Source organism: Dryobates pubescens, chromosome 6, assembly GCF_014839835.1.
Source record: "Dryobates pubescens isolate bDryPub1 chromosome 6, bDryPub1.pri, whole genome shotgun sequence".
NCBI lineage: Eukaryota > Metazoa > Chordata > Aves > Piciformes > Picidae > Dryobates > Dryobates pubescens.
In genome coordinates, this window is record NC_071617.1 from 23,905,151 (window position 1) to 23,930,655 (window position 25,505).

General features: G+C 43.6%; 1 protein-coding gene across 1 annotated transcript; it reads left to right on the forward strand.

Moving 5' to 3' along the window:
• Nucleotides 1-2,352: 2,352 nt before the first annotated feature.
• On the forward strand, nt 2,353-3,078 carry SF3B5 (splicing factor 3b subunit 5). The gene has a single exon (XM_009908810.2). It carries the CDS (start codon nt 2,426-2,428, stop codon nt 2,684-2,686), a length of 261 nt encoding a protein of 86 aa, XP_009907112.1. The 5' UTR covers nt 2,353-2,425; the 3' UTR covers nt 2,687-3,078.
• Nucleotides 3,079-25,505: the final 22,427 nt, after the last annotated feature.

The window sequence follows — 25,505 nt, forward strand, 5'->3', positions numbered from 1 at the left end:
ATTGTATTTAATGCTACTCAGTACAAAAACCTTGAAATATCCTAACATGCTATATTATTTGGGAATATTTGTCACACAAGCATTTTACTATTGAGTGATAATTTTCTCAATATAAATCTGCATCTGTGCACACATGCATACTTACATACATCCTCTCTCTCCCCACTGCATTACATTACAAGTGTCCTAAATTTGAAATCAAAGAGCCCAAGTGCAGCCATTGACATTGCTTTCTGTGGCCTTCGTTTGCTAAGATGCCCTCTTTTAAACACAGGGCTTAAAATCATCCAGTTCTTACAGAATGTTTCTGGGATTTTCTTTGACTACAGGGCATTTACAAGGACAGCAAGAAATAGTTCAGTGTCCTACTGGACAATTTCTGGCAAAGGGCCTTTCTTATTTCAAAATGAGTAATTAAAAACAGTACTATCATATGAGTCATGTAATGCATTTACTGCATCCCAGGCACAAACACAGGATGAGTACAGAGTGGATTGAGAGTAGCTCTGAAGAAAGAGACTTGGGGGTGTTGAGTGATAAGCTCAGCATGAGCTGGCAATGCCCTCACGTAGGCCAGAAGGCAAATCGTATCCTAGGCTGCATGACGAGGAGCGTGGCCAGTAGGTCAAGAGAGGTGATTCTTCCCCATTACTATGTTCTTGTGAGCCCCCACCTTGAATACTGCATGCAGTTCTGATGTCCCCATCCTAAGGACATGGATCACAAAACGTTGGAGTAAGGCCAGAGGAGGGCCACAAAGATGATACAAAGGCTAGAACACCTCTGCTGTGACAATAGGCTGAGGGAGCTTCGGTTGATCAGCGTAGAGAAGACTGCAGAGGGACCTTACAGGTGCCTTCCAATACCTGAAAGGATCCTACAGAAAGGCTGGAGAGGAACTTTTCATAAGGGTGTCTAGCTGAGGGACACCCTTAAGCTGAGGGAGAGGTTTAAACAGGATCTTAGGAAGAAGTTCTTCAGTACGAGGGTGGTGAGACTGTGGACTGGGTTGCCCAGGGTAGTTGCATATGCCTTATCCCTGGGAGTGTTTAAGGCTAGGTTGGATGAGACCTTGAGCAGCTACTTCAGAGGCATCCCTGCCCATGGTGGGAAGGTTGAAGGAGATGATTTCTAAGGTCCCTTCCAACCTTAACCTATGATTCTATGGTTTTAAACATAACATTATGTAAGCTCTTGAAGAGAGCTAGAGAAAAAAGACTATTTATTTTCTAAATTATAAAATTTATTTCAAGCTCCACTTTAACCAAAGGAGATAGGCAATGAAATTTGGGAAGCCCTGCAAATGCTGTGCACTTCTGCAGCCTTTCTCTGATGCACAGACAGCCCTGTAACCAAGCAAAGTGCTACTGAAAAGGGAGTCTTGGGTTACTCTTAGCACCTCCTAGCTATTTTTCTGGTATCTTTTTCTTTCTTCAGAGCTATACGTCCTTGTGCAACTTGTTTAGGAAGCAAAACTGAGATGCAGGTTATACAAAGGCAGTGTCAGGAGCTGGGATAAGCTGTACCCTGAAGCATGTGCTTCGGAGTTTTGCTTTTGTGTTTCCTGAAGTCTCCTGGCAGAGACTTTCTGATGTTGTTCCTCTTGAGCCATTACTACTGAGCCATTATTTTGTAGCCAGATCCAACAGTGCACACTCCACCAATTCTCAGGAGAATTAAGCAGTAGCTACAGCTATCAAAGCTGTATCTTTGCTTTGCAAATTAACTTGAGGCTCAAGTCTCAGTTAAGCATCAGGCTTAACTTGAGGCTCAGCCTTGTATTGAGAATAACAGATCCTGAACGTGTTGCTAAATCTTAAGTATGTGCTTTGAAATAACGATGCTTTACAGAGGCTGGCCTGGAGCTGTGACTGACCACTATTGCATTAGTCAACTAAAGTAATTAAGCCAGTAGTAAATTATTTTATTGCAGATCATATTAATGTTGAAGCATGCCAGGCCCAGGCCCACAGCCCCAGGGTGCCCGGGCAGGTACTGCTCCCACGGCAGGCCAGCCCCGCACCCTGCCAGGCCGCAGGGCCCGGGACGGACAGCCCCTCAGCACACCGCGCGCTCCAGCGCCCGCCGGGAGGTGTCTCGCCGGGAGGCGTCTCGCCGGGAGCGGGGCAAGGACTACAACTCCCGTCACGCCCTTCTCGGCGCGCATGTCCCGCCAATCCCCGCGCCGTCCTGCGGTGTTCCCATCGTGCACTGCGGCACGAAAGCTCCGGCGTCCTGGAGTTTCGTTGGTTACTTTCCGTTCAGAGCGGGCTGCGGAGCCGGAAGTAGCTGGTGCCGGCCCTGCGGCCAAGTAGTTGAGGTGCCTTGGCCGGAAAGGGTCTCTAGTGTGAGGTTACGTCGCTTCCGCTCGCCATTTCGTGCAGCGTCTCTCCCCAGGGCCTGAGCTGCTCGCGCCGCCGCCATCATGACGGATCGCTACACCATCCACAGCCAGCTGGAGCACCTGCAGTCCAAGTACATCGGGACGGGCCACGCCGACACCACCAAGTGGGAGTGGTTGGTGAACCAGCACAGGGACTCATACTGCTCCTACATGGGCCACTTCGACCTGCTCAACTACTTCGCCATCGCCGAGAACGAGAGCAAGGCGCGCGTCCGCTTCAACCTCATGGAGAAGATGCTGCAGCCCTGCGGGCCTCCCGCCGACAAACCCGACGAGTCCTAGTCCGCCCCGCCCGGGTCCCGGCCCTGGGGCAGTGTGCCGTAGGGACGGGTTGGCTGGAGCTCCGTCGAGGTCGCCTGTCTGCCAGCCGAAGCCGAGCCTGGCACCACTGGACTGCCCCTACACCCGCAGGAGAGCCTGAGGAACTGTCCCAGTGAGCACGGGGAACTTCGGCGTCCGCGGCCCTCCGCCCTTGTGGTCCATCTGCTCTCGTGTATTGTTCCCTCCAAAGACTGTTTACAAGGAGTCATGTAAAACACCTCCTGAACGGCTTTGATTCATTTGCTGTACAACCCTTCGTTTTTTTTACAATGAAAATTAATAAAACTTAGTGGGCATTTATAATGTTTTGTTTGGTAATCTGCTAATAAGAGCTTTTTGTTTTAAAACGAGTGCTGATTGCTCAGTGTGGAGCGTTTCAGTACAGCCATCTGTGGTGCAAGTCTCAGGTACCGTACAGATAGCTTTTTCCCAGCCAGGCTCATTGGTACACAGTTACCAAAACTATGTTTTGAGGAGAGGAATCTTGTTGACTCACAGTGGTTTTGATTTATTGTTGGCATTTATTGCATGGGGGTAATTGTGGTACAGTGCAAGTCAGTTGCTTTAGTGCTTTAAAACTCAATTTCTTTACCTCATCATCCTCTTTCCTGTACTTTGAGTTTTCCGCACCTTGACTCGCTGTGATCCAACAGCTTCGCTTCTTTTTCACTAATAGTTTGTAGTCATCTAGTGATTAATTTTTTCTACATTACACTGAAGTACATGAATGTGGAGTAAGACATTCTTATAATGGAATAGGAATATAAATGTTACTTGCTACTAGTTTTTGTCACATCAAGACATTTTAGAATCATAGAATCAATAAGGTTGAAAAGACCTCAAAGATCATAAAGTCCAACCTGTCACCCAAGACCTCATGACTAAACCATGGCACCAAGTGCCACGTCCAGTCCCCTCTTGAACACCTCCAGGGATGGCGACTCCACCACCTCCCTGGGCAGCACATTCCATAGGGTACTTCAATCTTGGGCTGCAATCTGGTTTCAATGCTGATTTGTCACTTAAAATAAGCTTTCTCTTCATTTGTCATTGTAAAAAATGAACCCCTACTTACAAAGAAATGGGAGAGCTTAGACTGAACCTTAGAAATATGTTGCTTGGAGAAATGAGTGCTTTCATTTCTCACATGGAGCGTTGTAGCTGTCATTAGGGCTTGTTTGAGTGTCTTGCTTGTGTGGTGGAGGGAAGAGTTGTTTTAATTGGGTTGTTTGTTTTTCTTTTTACAATGGAGAGGAAAGTTCAATGTTTTCTGATCCTATTGAGACTATATGCAGGCTTACCAATGACCATTTTCTTAAACTGATGTTCTCAAAACTTTGGAGCGATTAACTTCTCACATTCTTAATTGAGGCAAATGCAATCTGGAACAAGGTTGCAGTGGTGGAGCTAATTAATACTAGAGTAGTATGGGAAAGCTGGTTTGGGGGGAGGTTTCTTCATTACTGCCTGTAAGAAAAGGATGGATTTCTGAGAACTGAAAGTAAACTTGGCTGCTATGAGGACTTCTGTAGCTTCTGTTACTGTTGTGGAGACTAGGAATTCTGGAGGACTTTTGTTGTGGTTGATCCACAGTCTTAGTCTGATGACACCGAACTACTTGGATATATTCTCTATAAACACTGATATTTCAAAAGAGTGAAAACCCAAATTCTGACAAAAGAGGATAAGATATTTCACCTAAAATGAACTTCTGGGTTAGTCTAACCATTCTTTACAAGAAGAACTTCTGTATTGCTGTTACAGGATCTGCAAGTTCTGATTTGGGTGATCTTCAACCAACCTTACATGAATCTCATCCAACCTGTGGGGATCTGAGCGCGTCTAACTGCTGTAGGGATCCTCTAAATTGTCTGTTGTTGCTAAATGGTTGCCTCCTTTTAGGAGTGCTACATTTTCTTTAAATACAAAGTTTCAGATATGCTTGATAGCTAAAGCCGTAATGTGAAACACTACATATTTTATCCACTTGGCCTCTGATCACTACGCTGAACCTTGAAAAATGTTCATCACAGTGGCCTTTTTTCTGGGGTTGATTCTGAAGTGTTGCAAACAGGACAGCAGCTTCCTTGCCATAGGTAGTATGGAAGTAATTTTCCTCCTGTTCAAGAATACATTGCTAGTTTAGCCTAATGGCTGTCAACCTTGCAATGTGCTTCAGTAATGAAACCTTCAAAATCATCATTGTGGTTTCTGGTTTGATTGTTTGCCCTTCATCTTACCCATTCCTGATGTAGTTTATTGGTATTCAGCATCCTACAGTGCTTACTTATAAAGCCTCCCAATTTATTAACAGAGTTAATGGGAAAATGATTACTAAGTAATTACAAAATACTCTTAATTTACTCTTCACAGTAAACATAGCACACTCTAGTATTTTATGAAGCTAATAGATCTATCACTTCTAGTTTTTAAATGAAAGTGACACATTCATACATTTTCAGTCTTTTGCATCATCTGTTCTGCTTGACCTTTATTTAGAAGAGTGCATCAAGAATCTCTCTGGAAAATACTGCTATTTCTACAGCTATTTTAATACAGCTTACTCTCTAGTAGTCTGTGGAGGTGTTTGCTGTGAACTGTTTATATGCAACAGAGGAGACAATCCATTTTAACCTTGACTCTTGATTATGATTAAAGCTGCCAGGGAACAAACATCAGCCATCCTGCCTTCGAGATGCACTACATTAATCACAAATACAGAATCAGAACTGGAATAGGTAATTTCACAGAATATCACAGAATTTATCTAGTTGAAAGAGACCTTGAAGATCATCCAGTCCAATCTTCAACTCAGTACTGAAAGTTCAACACTAAACTATGTCCGTAAGTGCCAGGTCCACGCACTGCTTAAACACCTGCAGGGACGGTGACTCCACTACTGCCCTGGGCAGACCATTGCAATGTTTGATAACCCTTTCAATGAAGAAATATTTCCTAACATCCAGCCTAAACCTCCCCTGGTGCTGCTTGACACCATTTCCTCTTGGCCTGTTGCTTGTCACAGGGAGAGTAGGCTGGCCTCCTCCCAGCTCCAGCCTCTCTTCAGGTAGTTGTAGAGAGCAGTAACATCTCCCCTCACAGCCTCCTCTTCTCTAGACTGAACAATCCCAGCTCCCTCAGATGCTATTCATAGGTCATGTGCTCCAGACTGTTCCCTTCACTGAACATGCTCCAGCACCTTATGGTCTTTCTGGTAGTGAGGGGCCCAGAACTGTGCCCTCACCAGTGCTGATCACTTTCCTGCTCCTGATGGCCACAGTGTTTCTAAGACAAGCCAGCATGCCACTGGTTTTCTTGGCCACCTGGGCACGCTGCTGACTCAAATTCAGTTGACAATCAACCAATACCCCCAGGTCCCTCTCCAAGTTGCAGCTTTCCAACCATACATCCACAAGCCTGTAACTGACCATGGGGGTTGTTTTGTCTTATGTTTAAGATCACTTACATTTCACATTTACCTGTATTTTGTATTAATGAGCTACTTATTTTCATGACATGGCACACTAGGTATCCCACAAAACTAACAACTGAAAAGCAAAGGTAAGTGAGGATTCAAATTTTTAATGCAAATTAAGCATTTTCCACTGAGATCAAAATGCACTTTAGAAAATAATACAACCTAAGAAGTTTCCATCAGAGCAACATGCAAATGGTAAAATCTTGAAGCACTTCAGACTTTTAATTTGACATAATTGACAGAGGAAAAAAAGAAAAGGTTTTGCTTTAGATTACTCAGTTTGCTTATTCAGTTTGCTCAAAATCATTTTCTACAGGAAGTTGTGAAATTGTCACAGTATAATGTTTATTTTTTGTAATCCCAAACTATTACTCTGTTTAATGTACATAGGCATAGAGACTGAAAGGAATTTGAGGGATCATCTAGCCCAGTCTCCTATATTTGAAGGCTTTTATATCATAGTATTTTTCATAAACTCTGCAAACTTCATGTGAAATGAGCTTACTTCTGTCATCAAAACTTCCCCAGGGAAAGCTTTCCAGCCTCTCATTTCTCTGATAGTTCAGCCTAAGTATATTTCTGGCCACTGAATGTGCATTTGCTCTTCTGCCAGCATTGTTCTTCATCTGGAATAGCTTTTCTCCCTCTCTGCTATTTACCCATACTAATGTATTTATAGAAAACAATTATATATCCTCTCAGTCTGTTTCATTGGACTAAATCCTTAGTCCTCCATGCTCTCCTGATAAGGCCAGCTCTCTTAGCAACTTTTTCTCAGATAGATGGGCTTTGCTCTCTTTCAAGTCCTAACAACCTCCGTCTGTGCACTTACAGACAGCAGATTGCCTAATGTGGGAGAAATCGAGGCACTTGAACGTGTCCAGAGAAGGGCAATGAGGCTGGGGAGAGGCCTTGAGCACAAGCCTTATGAGGAGAGGCTGAGGGAGCTGGGATTGTTTAGCTTGGAGAAGAGCAGGCTCAGGGAAGACCTCATTGCTGTCTACAACTACCTGAAAGGTGGTTGTAGCCAGGAAGGGGTTTGTCTCTTCTCTCTAGCAACCAGCACCAGAACAAGAGGACACAGTCTCAAGCTGCACCAGGGGAAGCTTAGGCTCGAGGTGAGGAGAAAGTTCTTCACTGAGAGAGTTGTTCGCCATTGGAATGTGTTGCCCAGGGAGGTGGTGGAGTCACCGTCCCTGGAGGTCTTCAAGAGGGGATTGGATGTGGCACTTGGTGCCATGGTCTGGTCGTGGGGTCTGTGGTGACAGGTTGGACTCGATGATCTTTGAGGTCTCTTCCAACCTTTGTGATACTGTGATACTGTGATATCGTTCATTAAGTGATCTGCCAGTTTGAAAAAAAAGATGGAAGACAGAATGACTCTGGGATCAAAAATAAATATTTTTAAAATGTCTTTTATATAATAACAAAGCCTACTTGAAATGAGAAGAACTATGAATAACTTCTAGGGCTATGACAAAACAGAGGAAACAGAAGTATAATCAGTTGCAAAGAAAAGCTATAACGATTCTTCCATAAATGGGTGTAATTTCTTTGAGGTAGAAAGGAACCAAAAGAAAACAATACATGTGAATAGAGATTTGAAAATTAAGGATTAAGTGCCAATAATTTTGTCAGGGTCCATGTTAAAGGTGTTTTGTTTTTTTTTTAAAGAAAGAAAATGGAGGATAAGAACAGAAGAAAGACAATAAGCTTCCCAAATGTTGTCTGTATTTTTGTTTTGTGTTCCTTATTCTGTGACTGAAGGTTTTAGCTTGTAGCATTCAAAGTGACGTGGAGTGTTCAAGTGACTTGGTAGATGTCAATGAGCAGATTTGCAATGAGTGGGTTTCAATAAAAAAAACCTTTTGGGTTTATAATCCTTACAAAAGGCAGAGCTTCTAAACATATTCACAGGAGAGAGGCAATTATTGTCTTGGTGGGAAGGCATTTTGTATTTTCTATTCATTTTCAGTATTTCCAGGTTGGAAAAATTGCTAATAAACACAAAACGAGCTCTATGTGACCCTTTCTGTAAAGGAAAAAAAAAAAAAGTAATCATTTTCCATCAACCAAAACTAACTGGATCTGATTTTCATGAAAGCAGTGTTTTGCCTGAAACAAACAAACAAGTGACTTCCATGTTCATATTTGTTTCAGTATGTTCTTTAACTTTTAAAAACAGTGTTATTACACAATTTCAGTCACTTTTTCATCTTGTATGACATTATGAATCATATCTGATTAATTTAGTTAATCACAGTCTAGATTTACAGTGCACAGTGTGGAATTACAGCACACGATCGTCACCAAATATGCTTCCTCAGCTCTTGCTATAAAGGCACAAATCCAGAGATTTTTTTCAGTTAGTAGATTTGCCTACTAGGAAAAAGATGACCGAAGTATTTCCCACTGAGGCTACTCAGTTCAAACTGTCTATGGGACAAAATGTCCCACTGGCAAATAATTGCTTCTTAATTTCCACCTCTCTTCTGCTTTTTAAAAATTTGATTGAGCTTGATTTTTTTATTGGTATCCATGTGGTGTACACATACAAGCCACCATGGTTTTGTCTCAGATTTTTCACCAATAAAACTACAGTTTCCAGTTTCTTGGGCATAGGAAAGCAATTACATTTGTAGTATGATTAATCTGAGAGGCCTGGGGTAGGTGAAAATTGGAAGCTGAAGATTCTGTTCTGTGTTACAATCTAGGAGCTTGACTTACTTCCAGAACCACACAGAAGTTTTGATCTGAGTGAGAACAAGCTGGGAGATGCCCTGTTGCTAACCCCAGGAACTGAAAAGAGACATAAGTATAGACCTAGATTAGAAATTAGATCAAATGCAACCAGAACTGTCAAAGATAGACTTTGACATATCCCAGTGTTATTCTTTGGGAAAAGAAAACAACCGACCAACCAAAACCTGAGTATTTTTTATACATATAAAATACATAGCATTTAATAAACAGACATTTTTATGCAGGGTTGGAACTCACAGCATGTAAGCAGCTGAATAGGAATTAGACTTGTTTAATTAACTGCTTATGGAGTAGCTGTTCACTATGAACAACACATGGCTATGAAAAGGGCAATTGTTTTAAGTCAGATAAAATAAATTCAGAAAAGGAAACCAAATCATTCTGTTTATGGAAGGCTGATGTAATTCCATCTGAAAGAAACTTATTTTAATGAGATGTCATTGTACAGTCTTCAAGAATGATTAAGTCTGAAACAGATACGGAGGAAGTTATTTAAGAGTTGAAACTGAAGGACTTATTTTTAGATGTCAGAGGAGTACATCTTCTTTTGTGTAGTCCCATGAGATGATGCCTAGCACAGGATATAGTTATTTGTTCTGAGAAATAAGTGAGATTTATGCACCCATCTCTCATACTCACTATCAGGTATTGATGTTGAAATCTCTGATGGCAGTTGAGGACTGTGGGAGAAGACTTCATCCTGGTATTTTACTTTCATATAAAAACATTCAGTGAAATTATAGCCTCTATATTTACTGCACGAGGGTACTAGTAATTTGATTGGGTTTGTATTAATGAAAGTAAGTGCATTAATGGGTTGGATTGATCATAACTGCACCATATAAAAGGCAGTATCTTTTATTTTGTAGTTGATACTTTGCCCTCATAAGATGATGAATATTGTCTGAAATGCAGGTGGTAGACTTTGTGCTAAGCTTCTATGTATATTGGGTGCTTCAAGCTGATAAATTTTTGTGAGATGAAGCTTTCAGGAATGTGATGGAGGGGTGCTACTATCTCTACGTACTCTCTCAAGCATGGTAGTTTTATGATCTTAAAAAGGAATGTTTAGTAGTGGGAATGGACTCTGCAAGCTATCACTGGGTCAGACTTGGTTGAGCAGGACCTCTACAGGCTTTCCTGAGAGTGTGACAGACCTATGAACAGTGTGGGAAAATGGTTTGCACCCATGCCAGAGCTTTGGGACTTTGATAAGGAGCTGCAAAAGGCCTTCACACAAGTGTTGTTATGCTGCTTTTCTTCATTTGTTAAAATGTTTTCCTTCTAAGAGATCAGTTCTGAAGCAGCTATTTGCAGAAAAATCTGTGAGCAATTTAACTTGTTGCACTGTGGAGCTAGCAGCAGCTGTCCTGGGATGACCCTGGGAAGCTGAAGTGAGTGAGTGTTTTGGCAGATGGCTCCCACAATACTCTGTTTTGTGATTTTATTCCCAGTGTTTTAACTGATTGTTTATGATGAAGCTTTAAGGGAAAGACACGATCCATATGCTCATCAAGCAAGCCACAGAAAACAACTAGACCTATGGGATCTCAGCAGCAGCGTAATGTCTTGGTGGAAAGCAGCATGTAATGGTGGAAAGTCAAGACTTGGTGCAGTTAGCTCTACAAAGTTTTGCTCACTTGCAGGCTAGGATTTGCCAGCCCAAGCAGGGCACTTGGATATTCATTCTATTAGTCATCCTGACGTAGATCTTACCTGGTTTACCTGAAGCTTTCTATAGAATCACAGAGACAGTTTCAAGTACTCAGCATTTCTCTGGATCAGGCCTTTAGCTGACTTCTCATCTGTGCTCATGAGCACCTGCTAGGTGCTTTGCAAGCAGGGGAGAAGCCCCAGCAGGGCCTGGAATCTACTGAGAAGAAATGCATATGTGCAACTGGGTGGAAAAGAAGATTCCCTAGTAAAGCTGATAGAATAATGATCAGGGATGTCTCTTTCCAGCTGCATGAATTTCATACCAAAATCTTGTGCATGAGAGCTCTAGAACATGGGCCTCATCTTGCCAAAGATATAATTTTGAGCTGCTGTTTCCTTATTAGATAAGAAGCATGGTGCAGATGAGATAATGAAAAGCCAGTCTTAAAACTCTGAAAATGAATTGAAACATCACTCCTCAACACATGAACCTCACCAGTGAGACTGCCAGCACTGGCAAAGAGAAAGTGGATTGGAGTCACCAATGTATGAGGACTGCATTAAGCGACTGTCTTTTGGACATAATCTATGTTTACTAGGAAATGAGAAGGGGAGAGGCACTAGGCTTGAGGGATTACAGTGCTTAATAATTCTTTGAGGAAGAGATTTCATCCCTCATTCTTGCCCTTATGGCAGTTAGCTATGAGGCTTTTGATGAAAGCTTATCTCCAGCCTCCCTCCTTCCCACTACATTTCTCCAAGAAAAGCTGATGTCCTGACCTAGGAACAGAACATTTTTCTTGGCAAATCCAAGCAGAGAATTTTAGGCCTTATCCACACAAAGAAAACAAGGAAAGATGTGAATGCAAAGTAAAATGCCTGTTCCTGGCTATCACTCTGTGGAGATGCTCTTTTTCTACAATAAACATATCTGAAACTGAAGATAAGGACTCAGGAACAAGTTACTTGTGATAAATTAACTGTGAGGACACATCAGCTGCTCTGTAGCTAGTGCCTGTTGCATGTCCTTATTTTAGAGTCAAATGCAAGGTCTTCTGCCTCTTTCCTTGGAGGTACTTTCCTTTCATCTCTAGGGTACTACAAGAAAACAAAACCAACAGACAAAGAACACAAACAAGGAAGAAGAAACCCTCCCTCAGGCAGCTACCACAAAGTAGTTAACTACAGCATGCTGCAAGTTCAAACTCTGATTTCCCTTGTCTTTGGTGTGAGCCATTTAGGCAACCAACAGCAGTAATTCAGTATAAGTCTCTCCTGCTGAAGGGTGTGAGCAAACTGGGGAGCAAAGGGTTGCAGAAAATTTACCAAAGCCCTGTGACTGAGCCCTGAAGATATAGAGGATGGCAGCCAAGACCGCAGGGCAGTCTTTACTTACAGGAAACTCCTGTTTCTCCCAGGTGGGCAGGTGAGAAGATGGTTTAAGGGACCCAGGGCTACTCACCCACAAAATAATAGTTCCCTTCATATATGTCTCAGCTTCTTCAGGCTGGTTTTGGAAATGTTTAGTAGGTCATATAAAACGTTTTTATTAGGAAAGCAGTTACTGCCAGTCACAACCAGAATGTTCTGGTTTTGGTTTTTGCCACGTGAGGTGGATCTCTGGGCTGCCTTTGCCTCTGCAGCATAGGACAGGGGTGCCATGGGGCATTTCCAAGGGCACACACATCCCAACTGCACCCACCTACCCCACCAGTGCTTAGTTTACCCCACCAAGCTGTAGGCACTCACTTGAGACACCTGAAAGCCCATGGCCTACCCTGTAAATCCTATGAGGGATTCAGAACTGGCAGGGCAGCTAGAGTCTGTGGTAACTTGTTGCATTTCTCTACCAGTTGAGCCCTTGCCTCCCACTACCACAGGGTGTATGGGGTGAATCAAAGTATCTGGGTTTTCTCCAGTTTTTCTGCTTGATTTGGAGACTATCCTCATGTAATCCTGTGTCGCTGATTGCAAGGTTGGTTTTAGTTGTTCTGTTTGTCAGTTGGTTGATTTGTTTCTTCTTGCCTGGCAGGGTTTCATCAGACATAGTTGTGTCCCTTCTGTGTTAGTGCACAGGGTGATTAAAGAAAAGGAGCTGTTGCTACTGCAGTAAAGGAGACAGCACTGTGGTGAATTCCAGGGAGCAGAGCCAAAGTGCAACAGTTTTTGCCCAGGCTGGGTAACTAAGGAATTCCAGGCCTCTATGTGAGTTCCTTCACATATCACTTTTAATTACTGTATTGCTGATGTCAACAGATGTCCAATCAAGAGATCAGTACTGAGCTTGACAGCTGGCATTGGTGTAGTATCAGTGCAGATGACTGCCTCCTGTTTCTTCATCTTCTTTCTGTCCTTTACACCCCCTGTTTCTCCTGTAAGCATCTGGTTATGCTGGGGGACACCACTCACAGCAATAGCACTATTTTGCTACTGCTTGACATCTGGCCATGCCAGCCATCCCATCCCAGCCACTTCCTCCTGGTCCTAAGACTTCAGTTTCCTTTTAATTATGTTTGAAGACTAAAAATCAATCTTACTCTGGCAAATCCCATTAGCCCATGAATAATTCCTCTATTTTGGACTGCCAGTGAGAAACTGGTTTGTGTTAGCTGCCCAGAGGAGTAATCTAGGGAAGACTATTGCTACAAAATAATTCTATATATACATGTTATTAGATACACATGCAAAAGAACCACAGACCCTGTCTGGAGACCTTCCAGAACTGAATTCCCTGCCACAGTTTCTGTGGCTAGAGTAAATAGTGAAATGCCATCCATGGAGTTTATACGAGCAGTCTAGACATGGAGCAGTAACTCCAAACAGCTTTTCCGTGGTGCCAGGGTCTAGGTGGTGTTAAGCTCATATGCCCGTTCCAAGTTTGGACGCTGGTGTGATGCACTGTGGCTTGTAGTCACCTGCTGATGTGGTGCTTTCTGCACGGATCTCTCTCCCTCGCCTCACTGGGTAGCTGGTGGCTGCCTCACCAGTGGGGAGCATGGCTGCAAGGGGATGAAAGCAAAGTGCTTTGACATCTGAGGGTGCCCAAGCTGGGATGCAATGGCTGGCTCATTTTGGGGGACTTAACTGGATGAAAAGAGTACAGCCCTAATTGCTTTTTGTACTTATGGTACCCCTGGAGATCATTCCAAGTCCTGAAGTCAGGTCCCTAAGAGTGTGGTTCCTACTCCATACCAAGCTCAGTATCTGTCACATCATGCAGCAACTGTTTGGATGTCAACCAGTCCTGCTGGGCCGTTCCATTTCCTGGACCACAGAAACATTCTCCAGCTTCCTAAACTGCCCTGACTAATTTTCCTGCATCTTCCAGCTTCTCCAACACGGGAATTTCAGCATCACCTCCTTCCCCACACACTGCTGGCAGGTGGGGTGCAGCATGGGAAAGATGGCCTGTTTCTGGGGATCAGTCAGAAAGTATCTGACTGAGGCTGATCATCTGGAAAGAAGGTTTTTACCTCAGCATGGATTTTCTGTGGCAGGGAGAGGGAGCACTATGAGAAGGAGAGGAGAAGTTGGATAGTGTATTTTTAGGTGCTACTCTTGCCAGGTATTATCTTGGCACACTCCAGATAGATATCTTTCACTTTTAAACCAAAGGAAGACTGATTCATCTTGAAAATCTGTCTTCTGGACTATATGAAGTTGTGGCTTATGAAAGCACACTCTTCCAAAGGCTGCTTCTGTGTTTGTGATTTCATGTTGCAGAGATGTGTTGTGCATATGCAGACCCTACAAACAAACCCCTCATTTCTTGTAAGAGCACTGCAACTGCTTGTCAGATGTGTTAGATACACGTATGTGCTAGAAGAAAATTCAAGGACAGGAGCTGGCACCACAGACAATGCAAGAGCTGGAGTATTTTGAAGTATCAGCAGTTCTTGGTTTTCTGTTTTTACCCTGATTTTCAAACCAGTTAATTTAACATAATGACATTGTTGTACCTACTGGGAAGGCTACTCACCATAGTGGTTTCTCCTTTGTTGCTGTGAGCCTGGATGAGGACCCAAATCTGCTTATTTTAATCTTTAAATCTCTCCTTAGTTATAGTACTTCCAAAAGACTTGAAAACAGTTATAACCTGAGTGAGAAGGATACCTTTTGGGCTGTCTCCCTATTTCTTCATACTTTTCCGTATCTTCCTAGAGTTAGTCCATTCCCCAGCCTGTGGTTAGACCTTTGGTGGTGTGTGGTTTTGTTTTGTGTGTGCACACTGATACTACTGAAAATAGAGAAAAAAACCTGCTTAAATAGCAAGATTAAGTTATTTGGGTAGTTGGTTAGATGAGCTTTGAGCTATTGGTTCAACAGTATTATCTGTATCTCTCCTCACTCAAGTGGTTTCTCCTTCATATCACCCAGTTGCTCAGGAACTCATTTACTGTTGGGGCAAGATTCAATGCACAGAGGCATGATAAGCTCAGCTGCCAACAGTTGCAGTGGCATTACCAAATGAATTGCAACACCATGGCAGCTGGAAGCTCCAGTCCCCACTGCCAGAGCCCTGCACAGTGCCCCTAGCATGTCAGTGTCCACCCTGCCAGCAGTGGGCCTGAGCTAGACTCCATCATCTTCTGAGCATTTTGTGCTTCTGTATCTGCTGCCTTCTAATGTGCCCTGGATGGGTAGCACAAAACTATCACTCAAATCCCTCTCTCCTACCCTGTTCCCATTTTTGTCCTCTCCAGGGGGAGAGACAAGAAACCTGTTCTCTGGCCCTCCATTCGCTGCCACCTGCCCATGTACACACCATGGCTGAATTCAGGCACTGTGTTATTAATGGAAAGCTGGCACCATGGCTGAGCATAGAAAGGTGTCAGTGATATGGCCCTGGCAAAATGTGATGTCTTGTAACAAGTCTTCTGGGCGTCTACCAATGTAATACCTGAGTGTCATAAGACACCTTTCTTGTCACGTGGAAAACAATTTGTTACTTACTGTGTTTCACACAAGGGCAGCAGCAAAAGAGATTTCTTGTTTTCTTCTTTCTCCTTCTTTTCATCCTCCCTCCTCTCCTTTCCTTCCTTCCTCCTTCTTACAATTTTCATCATCTTCCTTCTTTTCTCCTTCCCCTTCTTTTTTCTTTTTTCCTGCTCTTTCTTCTTCTCCCCTCATCCTTTTACTGCTCTTCATCCTACTTTTTTAATATCATTGACACTAACAATTGTCATAACATTCTGTGATGTTCATGTGAAGGAAGTCTCCTTTGCCCCCTTCATACCTGGACTCTCACCACCATTGCTGCCACTCCTCTGCTGCAGGTAGCTGACACATGCCCTCATACAGCCAGCAGTCCTGTAGCCACAGATATGTTCTCTACACCAAGATCTGCTACATCTGCCACCTGAAAAGAGGGCTGCCCCACCTTTTTTCCCTGTACACGTACACAACTCCTTTCTGAGACCTGCGCAGTAACGTTAACTCATTGGTGTTTCCAGCCCTCTGCCCTGAAAACAGCCCCATACAGATCTCCAAGCCAGAAGTCCAGTTTTGTGTGAGAAAAGTGGCAAGGGGAAGCTGTGATGAGCAGCAGCATGTCCTCTCCCCCATGCCCCTCTCATGTGAGTGCAGTGCAGGAGGGTTTCCCCTGCTGACCCTTTACCTTCTCCTGGTACCTCCTGGCTGCTGACACACACTTTGATGGGGAAGCTATCTCCTGAGGTAGAGGGCTCCCTAGCTGCAGGATGGGTTTAGACTAGTCCAGGTGCTGACATTAGCCTGGGCTGGACCAAGTGGCCAGAGAAAGTGTGGGGAGAAGCACAAGAGAGGAGAGTCCCAGCCTGATTGTCCAGGTCAGGATGTCCAGATGCCTATTTGAGCACTGCTGCCCATATCTTTGCACCAGCCATGCCTGGTGTTCTGGTTTGGCCTCCACACTTCAATTCCCTACATCTTTGCTAAATCTAAGGGAAGAAGTCAATGATGCAGACTTTGCCAATGAGCTGGGCACTCCAAATCAGCAATATCTGTTGGTTTATGCACCTGTTCCAGTGTCCAGAAAAGAGAAGTGGTTGTCCAAGAGCAACACAAAATTTCAGGGCTCTGGGTTGTTGTCTGGGAACCACCCCATGTCCTTAGAGGAATTTTAACATTTCAATGATGTTCACCTCAACCAAACAAAAAGAACAAAATACTAAAGGGTTTAGTGCAACAAGGTATTCCAAACTGGTTTGTGGTTAGGGATAGTTGAAGCATAGTTTATTTTGTAGTATGACAGTTTACACCAAGTAAAGAAAATGGAATCCAACATAATAAACCCACTTGAAACAAAACATTGTGAAGCTTAAAAAAACTATTTTGTTGATACTTTTATGAAGCTCAGTGTCTTCTGTAATATCTCAAGTGTAGTTAAGGCATTTTTCTATTTGGATGCTACTGTCTTGAAAAAAATGTCGCTCCGCGCAGAGCGTTGCTTCTTCCTGCAGTTTAGCCATTCGCCAGAAGGTGGAGCTTAATGTATTGTAAATTATTTGGCATTGAAAGACTTTTTACAGTCCTTTGGCTTCCAGGGCTTGAAATGTGTCTTCCCTCCTCCTTGTTTTGCTGAGGAAATCCTTCTGGATCAGCATGACAGCTCCCCAGCCCCAAATCCTTCAAACTTGGAAGTCTTAAATAGTCCCAGTTTGTTGGATCTCAGCATAATCTAATTAAGCCAAAATATCATCATCTGAGACGTATCAAAATCCAGAATCCTTGTACCAAGAGTGAGAATCATTGTTTCCCTGAATATGCTACTGAATTTCTTCAGGTTTATGGGAAACAGATGAATGGGAAAGAGAGGATTATTCACCTCACATTTCTGCGTCAGTCCTGGCAGGCACCAAGTGCAGTCCCTGCATACTTTCAGGCCAGAAGTCAGTCAGCTTGATTCCTGTGTGGTGGGTCATGAAGAAGGCTCTGTCTAGCACCCCAACTACTGCATCCTGGCAGTGGAGAATGCTTCTGTACCAAGGTTGTCAGTGGTAAACAGTGCAGTAGCAGGAAGCTCGTTGGATAACATGGACCCAAACACCACAGCACCTTAGGGCTCCTGAATGAACTTCTGTGAGGCTATGACAGAGCAACATAGAGCGAATGAGTATGTCTGTCGTCTTACTAGGATGCTGCACTGCAGTGAGCTGCATGAGAAGGTGCTTTTTGCTTAGATCCACAGTGTCCATTCTGGGTCATACTACGTCATGTTTAGGTAGGTAACTGGAAGCTGACTAGCTTTGGCTAACTGCTTTATGGGTGTGCAAAAACTTCATACTGAACAGTACTTGCCTAAAGCCATAGCATATCCCACAACTTTCCTCAGCTGCAGTTTGGGAGGAAGGACAACTTCCTTTACTGCACAATGCAGGGACTGTTTGACTCAGAACAGCTCTTGCTTATGGACCTCTTTTACAGGCTAGAAAGATGTAGTTTGGGTTCAGATATCTTTGATGCATGTTCATTTATATCCTTCTTGTGGAGAATGTAGGTGAGATGAGGTGCCAACACCTCCCTAATTGTTTAACTTTCTACTGAAATTATGTGAGCAGAACACCTTGTCTCCATAGTGGCAATTCACATCACATGCACAGAAATGTCTGCTTTCAGTCACACCAGAGTTTCACCTAGATTGTTGTCCTGTCTTTGGCAGGAAAATGGAAGAGGTTAAAAACAGCACAAAGGGATAGTGATTGTTCCCTCTGTACTCATTTGACCAGGAGTGATTTCTAGCTGAAGGATCCATTGAACTACAGGTGGTACCTCTAGTTTTGATAGCCCTGAGACTTTGGCTAGTGTTAGTGGTCAATTTTCTTGGCTCCTGTTTGTCCTATAGGTAATTTCTTGACCTCTCAGGTTAGAGAACCTTTGAAAATTGTTGTTCCAATGGACCCATTGATAATCACTTCAGTGTTGAAGAGAACAGATTCCTTTTGTTAGCCATCCGGCAACACTGATTAGTGAAGATTAGTTCTTTCAGTTTTACACCATTCATCAACCATTTGCTCAAGACATCAAAACCCAAAACAGGTGGTCAAAAGAAATCAACCTATTGAATCATAACATCTTTGTGAGCAAGCTCAGGAGTATGGGATAGAAGAGCAGATAGTAAGATGGATTAGGAACTGGTTACAAAATAGAGTCTAAAGAGTGGTGGTCAATGGTGCCAAGTGCAGCTGGAGAGCTCTAAGTAGTGGAGTCCCCCAGGAATCGGTGCTGGGTCTGGTCCTGTTCAACAGCTTCATCAATGACCTTGATGAGGGGACAGACAGAGTGTCTGCTCAGCAGGTTTGGTGATGATACCAAACTGGGAGGCTTGGCTGATACACCTGAAGCAGCCACTCATGGAGACTTGGACAGAGTGGAGACCTGGGCAAAGAGGAACCTAATGAGGTTCAACAAAGATAAGTGCAGAGTCCTTCATCTGGGAGGGAGTGATGAAGTGCTCCAGTACAGTTTAGGAAGTGATCTGCTGGAGAGCAGCCCTGTGGAGAAGGACCTGGGAGTCCTGGTGGACAACAAGTTCTCCATGGGACAGCAATGTGCCCTTGTGGCCAAGAAGGACAATGGTATCCTGGGGTGCATTAAGAGGAATGTGTCCAGCAGATGGAGGGAGCTTCTCCCTGCCTTCTACTCTGCCCTGGTGAGACCTCACCTGGAATATTGCATCCAGTTTTGGGCTCCCCAGTTCAACAGGGACAGGGATCTGTTGGAGAAAGTCCAACAGAGAGCTATCAGGATGATTAAGGGACTGGAGAATGTGCCCTATGAAGAGTGGCTGAGAGCTCTGGGGCTGTTTGGTCTGGAGAAGAGAAGACTGAGAGGGGATTTAATAAATGTTTATAAATATCTGAGGGCTGGGCATCAAGAGGGTGTCAAAAGGCTCTTCTCAGTTGCACCCTGTGATAGGACAAGGGGTGATGGATACAAACTACAGCACAGGAAGTTCCACCTCGACATAAGGAGGAACTTCTTCATTGTGAGGGTCACAGAACACTGGAACAGGCTCCCCAGAGATGTTGTGGAGTCTTCTTCTCTGGAGACTTTCAAGACCCATCTGGATGCATTGCTGTGTGACCTGTGCTGGATTCTATGGTCCTGCTCTGGCAGCGGGGGTTGGACTCAATGATCTCTGGAGGTCCCTTCCAACCTCTAACATCCTGTGATCCTGTAATCAGAATGAGTAGCTCAGTGTCCTCTTGTGAAAAAGAAATGAGAAATAATTTTCTGCAATTTTTTTCCCAAAACAACAGTATTCTCCATTTCAATTGCTGTGTGGTTTATTAGCAGTGAATGTAAGTCCCACTGCCTGTTCAAAACACTCTTCTCTTTTGCATCCTGAAAAGCAATCAATAGACTCATAGTAATATTGGCACTTAGCAGAAGTTAACCATAACTCAGAGTGTTGTTAACATGGCAAACACTCTTGCTCAGGAAGTTCTTGAGACAAATCTGAAACACAGTGTTCGTGTCTGGCAGCAGAGAACAAACTAAGCATTTTTCTTAGCTCTTAAAATACATTTAAATGCTAGAATTCTCATGGGGAAACTTTGTTTCTGAAAAGAATTTACATCAAAATTATCTTTGTACCCACTTCCATAGAAAAGAGTTGATTGTCCTCTATTTTCATAACCTCTGTGCCAAATATCCCAAGTATGAGGAAATACTGAGTTCTGCATCCTACTTGCAGCAGTGGTTTCCCTTCAGGCAGCCTCTTCTCCTGCCAGAAAATGGATGCCAGTTCTCCTTACAGTATGTATTGAATGGGGGCATTGCCACCCAGCACAGCCCTGACTCTGAGGCACCGCAACTACAGACCTTGTTATTTCTGGTGCCTCCAGAACCTAATGAAGACTGAAGTCTCATTCTTCTGACTGTTATACAGAAAGAGAAAAACAATGAACCTTGCCAAGAAGTGCCTGCAAGCAGAAAACAGAAAGACACAAAGCAGGCATGGGAGGCTGCTGAGAAATGACAGAATCACAGGATGACAGAATCACCAAGGTTGGAAGAGACCTCAAAGATCATCGAGTCCAACCTGTCACCACAGACCTCATGACTAGACCATGGCACCAAGTGCCACGTCCAATCCCCTCTTGAACACCTCCAGGGACAGTGACTCCACCACCTCCCTGGGCAGCACATTCCAATGGCGAAAGACTCTCTCAGTGAAGAACTTTCTCCTCACTTCAAGCCTAAACTTCCCCTGGTGCAGCTTGAGACTGTGTCCTCTTGTTCTGGTGCTGGTTGCTTGAGAGAAGAGACCAACCCCCACCTGGCTACAACCACCCTCCAGGTAGTTGTAGACAGCAATGAGGTCTTCCCTGAGCCTCCTCTTCTCCAGGCTAAACAATCCCAGCTCCCTCAGCCACTTCTCATAGGGCTTGTGTGCAAGGCCTCTCACCAGCCTCGTTGCCCTTCTCTGGACACACTCAAGTGTCTCAATGTCCTTCTTAAACTGACCATAATGACCATAATGTGGTGAGAGTTTTTCAAAGATGGATGCCTGCAGAGGTAATCTGCTTGGAAGTATAAATGTGCAGGGAATTAGATAAATCCTATCCCCATCTATCTGCATGTTCTCATCCAAAGTGATGATGACTCATTGATTTTACTAAAGCAGTTTCAATTCACAATTATTGTGAATTCCAGTGAATTTTCTGAGTGTCCCAATATAGACAGGCCATTATACCACTCAGTTTTCCAGACTGGGGCTTGATGAAGGAAGGATGGAAGGAAGGGGAGTCATTTTGCTTAAACAGGGTCAGAAATGATAGAGTTGAGTGCTTTGTTAAAGAGATGAGGCCTGAGCAGAGACCAGTCCTTCTCAGCAATTTGTCACATGAGGAAGTTCTATATGGGGGAAGGCAAGGCAATGACAAAGGCTGAAGGATGGTAGAGGCTGAGAATAGCCACCTTGAAAGGTGTGAAAGGCACAAAGAGACGCAGCATTTGATGAGGGGGAGGCAGTGGATGCTAGGAAGCAAGAGGGCAAAAGCAGAGAGTTAGGAAAACTATTTAGAGTGGTACTCTGAAGGGAGTGGGTGCAAGAGCAGACAAAACTGGGAAGAAGATGGGGCTATGAAATGGAGAAGAAATGACAGGTTTTAGAAAGACAGAAGAAGATAAAACAAATACACAGAAACAGCCTTATGCAGAAAAAAACAAAGCAAGTGAAAGATGATATCCAGGAAAAGGACTGATGGGACCTATTAGAAGCAGTATTGATCTGTCAGACACAGAGAGCAGTGCTAAAGCAGATACCATCGTTGCAGTCAAGCAATTCAGTGAGGGGGCAGTCCATGGCAGAGGTGGGATTCATTTTAGCAGGTTTGAAACAGACCACAGCTACAGAGTAAATCAAGGGAAAAGAGTTGAGAGACCTGATAATCAGATAATTGTTGGTGTGGAGGAGAAAGTTGGTGAGGGCATGATTGGAAGATACAGATGCAATGGAAAGTCTAAGTCCAAGAGGTCATCAAAGAGCTATTATGGAACAGCAATTCCATGATGGGGCAGCAAGAAGAGATGGATGAAGTGATGATGATGTTGAGTGATAACAGGGAAGTGCTGGATTTGGAAATAATGAGAAGAAAAGCCCAGAAGCTTCCCTCCACTTCCCTCTCCCTGGAATAGGAGACTGGACCTGGTTGCTAAGAAAGGACCATAGGTTCAAGAAATAGTGAGATGGTATCTGAGGATGAGGAATGAAAGGTGAAAGGGGAGGAAATGTAATTAAGCAAAGGAGAAATGAAGGAGGACAAAAAGTACTGGAGAGGACAGGGAGATGGGTGCAGTTGGAGAAGACCTTTAGGTGTTCAAAAAGGGATTGGATCTGGCACTTGAAGCCATGGTTTAGTAGTCATGAGGTCTTGGGTGACAGGTTGGACTTGATGATCTTTGAGATCTTTTCCAACCTTATTGATTCTATGAAAGTGCTACTTGGACTCAAGGTTGTTTGCAATTCCTCACAGAAAGGAAGGGAAGCACAGGTCCCTGAGGCCCACAGGTACCTCCAGCAGCCACAGCACAGTCAAGCCATTGATGTCTCCTCTCTGCCAGGCTGAACTCCAGTTCCCTTTATGGCACCTAGGTCCTGACAGGTGTCACATTCCCAGGCCATGTGTCTCAGATGAAAGTACTTTCTACATGAAGTAGAGAAGGAATTTCTTCAGTGAAAAGTGGAAGTATAAAACACCCTGAATGATACAAATACTGCAGAAGAGCTTTGCCAGGGTGGTCCTATGCTGTGTTTGCAAACTGGTGCTTCAAGCATGCAGAGCCATTATGCACTGGAAAAATCTTTCTCCCTAAGGCAGTAGCATCAGAGCTGTGTTCCTCACAGCTCAGAGTCTCATGTTCATTGAAGTCTGTTCCTGCATTGTGGGCAGAGCTGAAGCATGTCAGCAACATCCTCCAGTCCCATCCACAGACCCAGCTGTGCCTGAGATGCATGCTGCCCACCAAGCTGTCCACTGTGATATCAGCCAAATAACATTGTGCCACTCTGGGGCCATCCATCTGAGCCTATGGGTCCAATGGTGTGGTAGTTTTAGGCTCTGCCAAGGAAATTTTCCACAAATCTTGAACAGAAAATAGTAGAAATAATGGATTACCACTGGATGCAAAAAGGAAAATAATGACAAGGTCTAAATAATCCCACTGGTCTCAAATCTAACATAAAGTTAGATCTGTACACTAACTTGCTCTCTTTCTGGCTTCTTCACTCTAGCTGCTGCTTCTGCTGGCTTTGCTGACCTTGGCTGTGTTCTTTGTTGTGGTTAAGTGCTACCAGCTTACTCTCTACTTTTCTCCTTTCTTCTCTTGTCCCATGTACAGGGGAGAAGGTGGGGGAAAGAGGAAGAAGCTGTTGGTAACCCCCTGGTTTTGTCCAGGGGCATTGCTGTGTTACTTATAAATTGTACATATAGGTAAGTATTGTATATTTTGTACATATTCATTGCATTCCATATTTTAGATTGTAGTTTTGCTTGTAAATATAGCTTCATTTGCTTTCAGTTGAGCTGGTCTGGCAATTTTATGTTGGGGTGTATTTTCAACCCACCACAAATGGAGATGGTAACTGCATGTTCAAGGAAACTTTATTCAGGTGATCATTCGAAAAAGCAATGTCAGCAATGTCCATTGTAACAAAAAAAAGATACCCAGATCTGGTAGGATGACAACCAGGGCTTTGGGTAGGGATCTGACCTTCTTCAAGGCTCTGGTGACAGGAAGACCATTCAGGAAAAAATTAGGCACAAGCCTTCAATGTTTTAAGGCTTGGCTTCTGCAACAGCAGTATTGTTTCCAGTCTCCAGGCTGACATAAAGATTTGGGCAATTGGGCTGCTTGGCAGGAGGGTCCTTCCTGAAGAGGAGGAGAAATGCAGATATCTCAGGGCTGCAGAAGGCTTGCTTAAAGTGTGTGGGGAGCCAGGGGGGCTCTGGCTAGTTTGTGTATGCAAAATGAATGGGAGGGAGGAGGCCACGACCCTAATTTAAAGCTGGTGATGAATAGTCTGCGCTGTGTATGGGTCAGAGTATGTGTATAAACACACACATGCACACACACAAACACACATACACACAAACACACATACACACACACATACTCACATACACACACACACATACACACAAAGGTGTTCAAGAGGGATTGGATGTGGCACTTGGTGCCATGGTCTAGTCATGAGGTCTGTAGTGACAGGTTGGAGGCGATGACCTTTGAGGTCTCTTCCAACCTTGGTGATACTGTGATTACTACTGTGATACAGAGTGTTTAACAGATTTGAGTAATACTTTCTCTTAATTTTCATCATCTAGCATATTCTACTCTTTGGGAAACCTCAACTTGGAAATACATATAACATCCAATTTTATTATTTAATTAATTAATTTGTAAGGGGGGTGGGTGTTAATGATATTTCTGGGAAGATCTCTTGACTTCAGAAAAATTCATTTGTTCTTCTTGTCTAAATAACAAAAAGTCACATCTGGCCAACAATTTTTCAATTACCTGTTCATGATCTTCAACCATGAATAACTCCAAATATTTTAAGTATTTGAGAATCACTTTAAGGGTTGAAAACCTTTTATCTTTCTTCCAACTATCAGTAGATAAACCCACAGTTAATTCCAGGTATTAAATACTACACGTTCAAAGTCTCCTAACTGTAAATCACTATCTGTGCTTTACCATGCTTTTGGGGTGCTGTTACATGACCTTATCACTCTGACTGGCAGCAAATTCAAGGGGTCATGCTGTGTAGCAACTGGAAGAATTAGTCTTGACTAGTGAGATGCATCTCTGCCTTGTAGCCGACAAAATCAAACACTACTCAAATTCATTGCACTGGGTGCCTGCCAGAAAATGCAATGCAATGCAGTTTATTTGAATTCCAAGTGTTCTGAGCAGAGGTGAAGCTGGAGTAAACAATATTCCTAAAAATACTGTGAAAGCAAAGCAGCTGCAGTCATTAAGGAAAAAGCAATCCCAAGCCATTGATCAATCTTAGTTTTTATCTTGCCAAATAGAGACATAACAATAGCTTGCTCTTTAAACCAAAGGACCTTAGAGAAGGAATATGCTCTATTGCTGTAAAAAATGGAGCTGTTTTCTCACTCCTGAGCTTATCTTGGAGGTGCCTATTTGGAGCATGATGTCACTTAGTCCCTGGTGAGGGAGCAAGAAGAATCGTTAGGACAAGTCAGCTTGGATCAATCTCTAAACCATCAGAGTTTATATGGGTCCAGAAGACATTTATTAGATTTGGGAGATGAATCTTCTGAGATTCTCATTTTCATGGAGCATGCCTTATCCTCTTACAATCCCTGCAAGTGCTGAGTCTGGAAGAGCCCTTTCCTCACAGGACCAGAGCTCCATGTCTCCATCCCT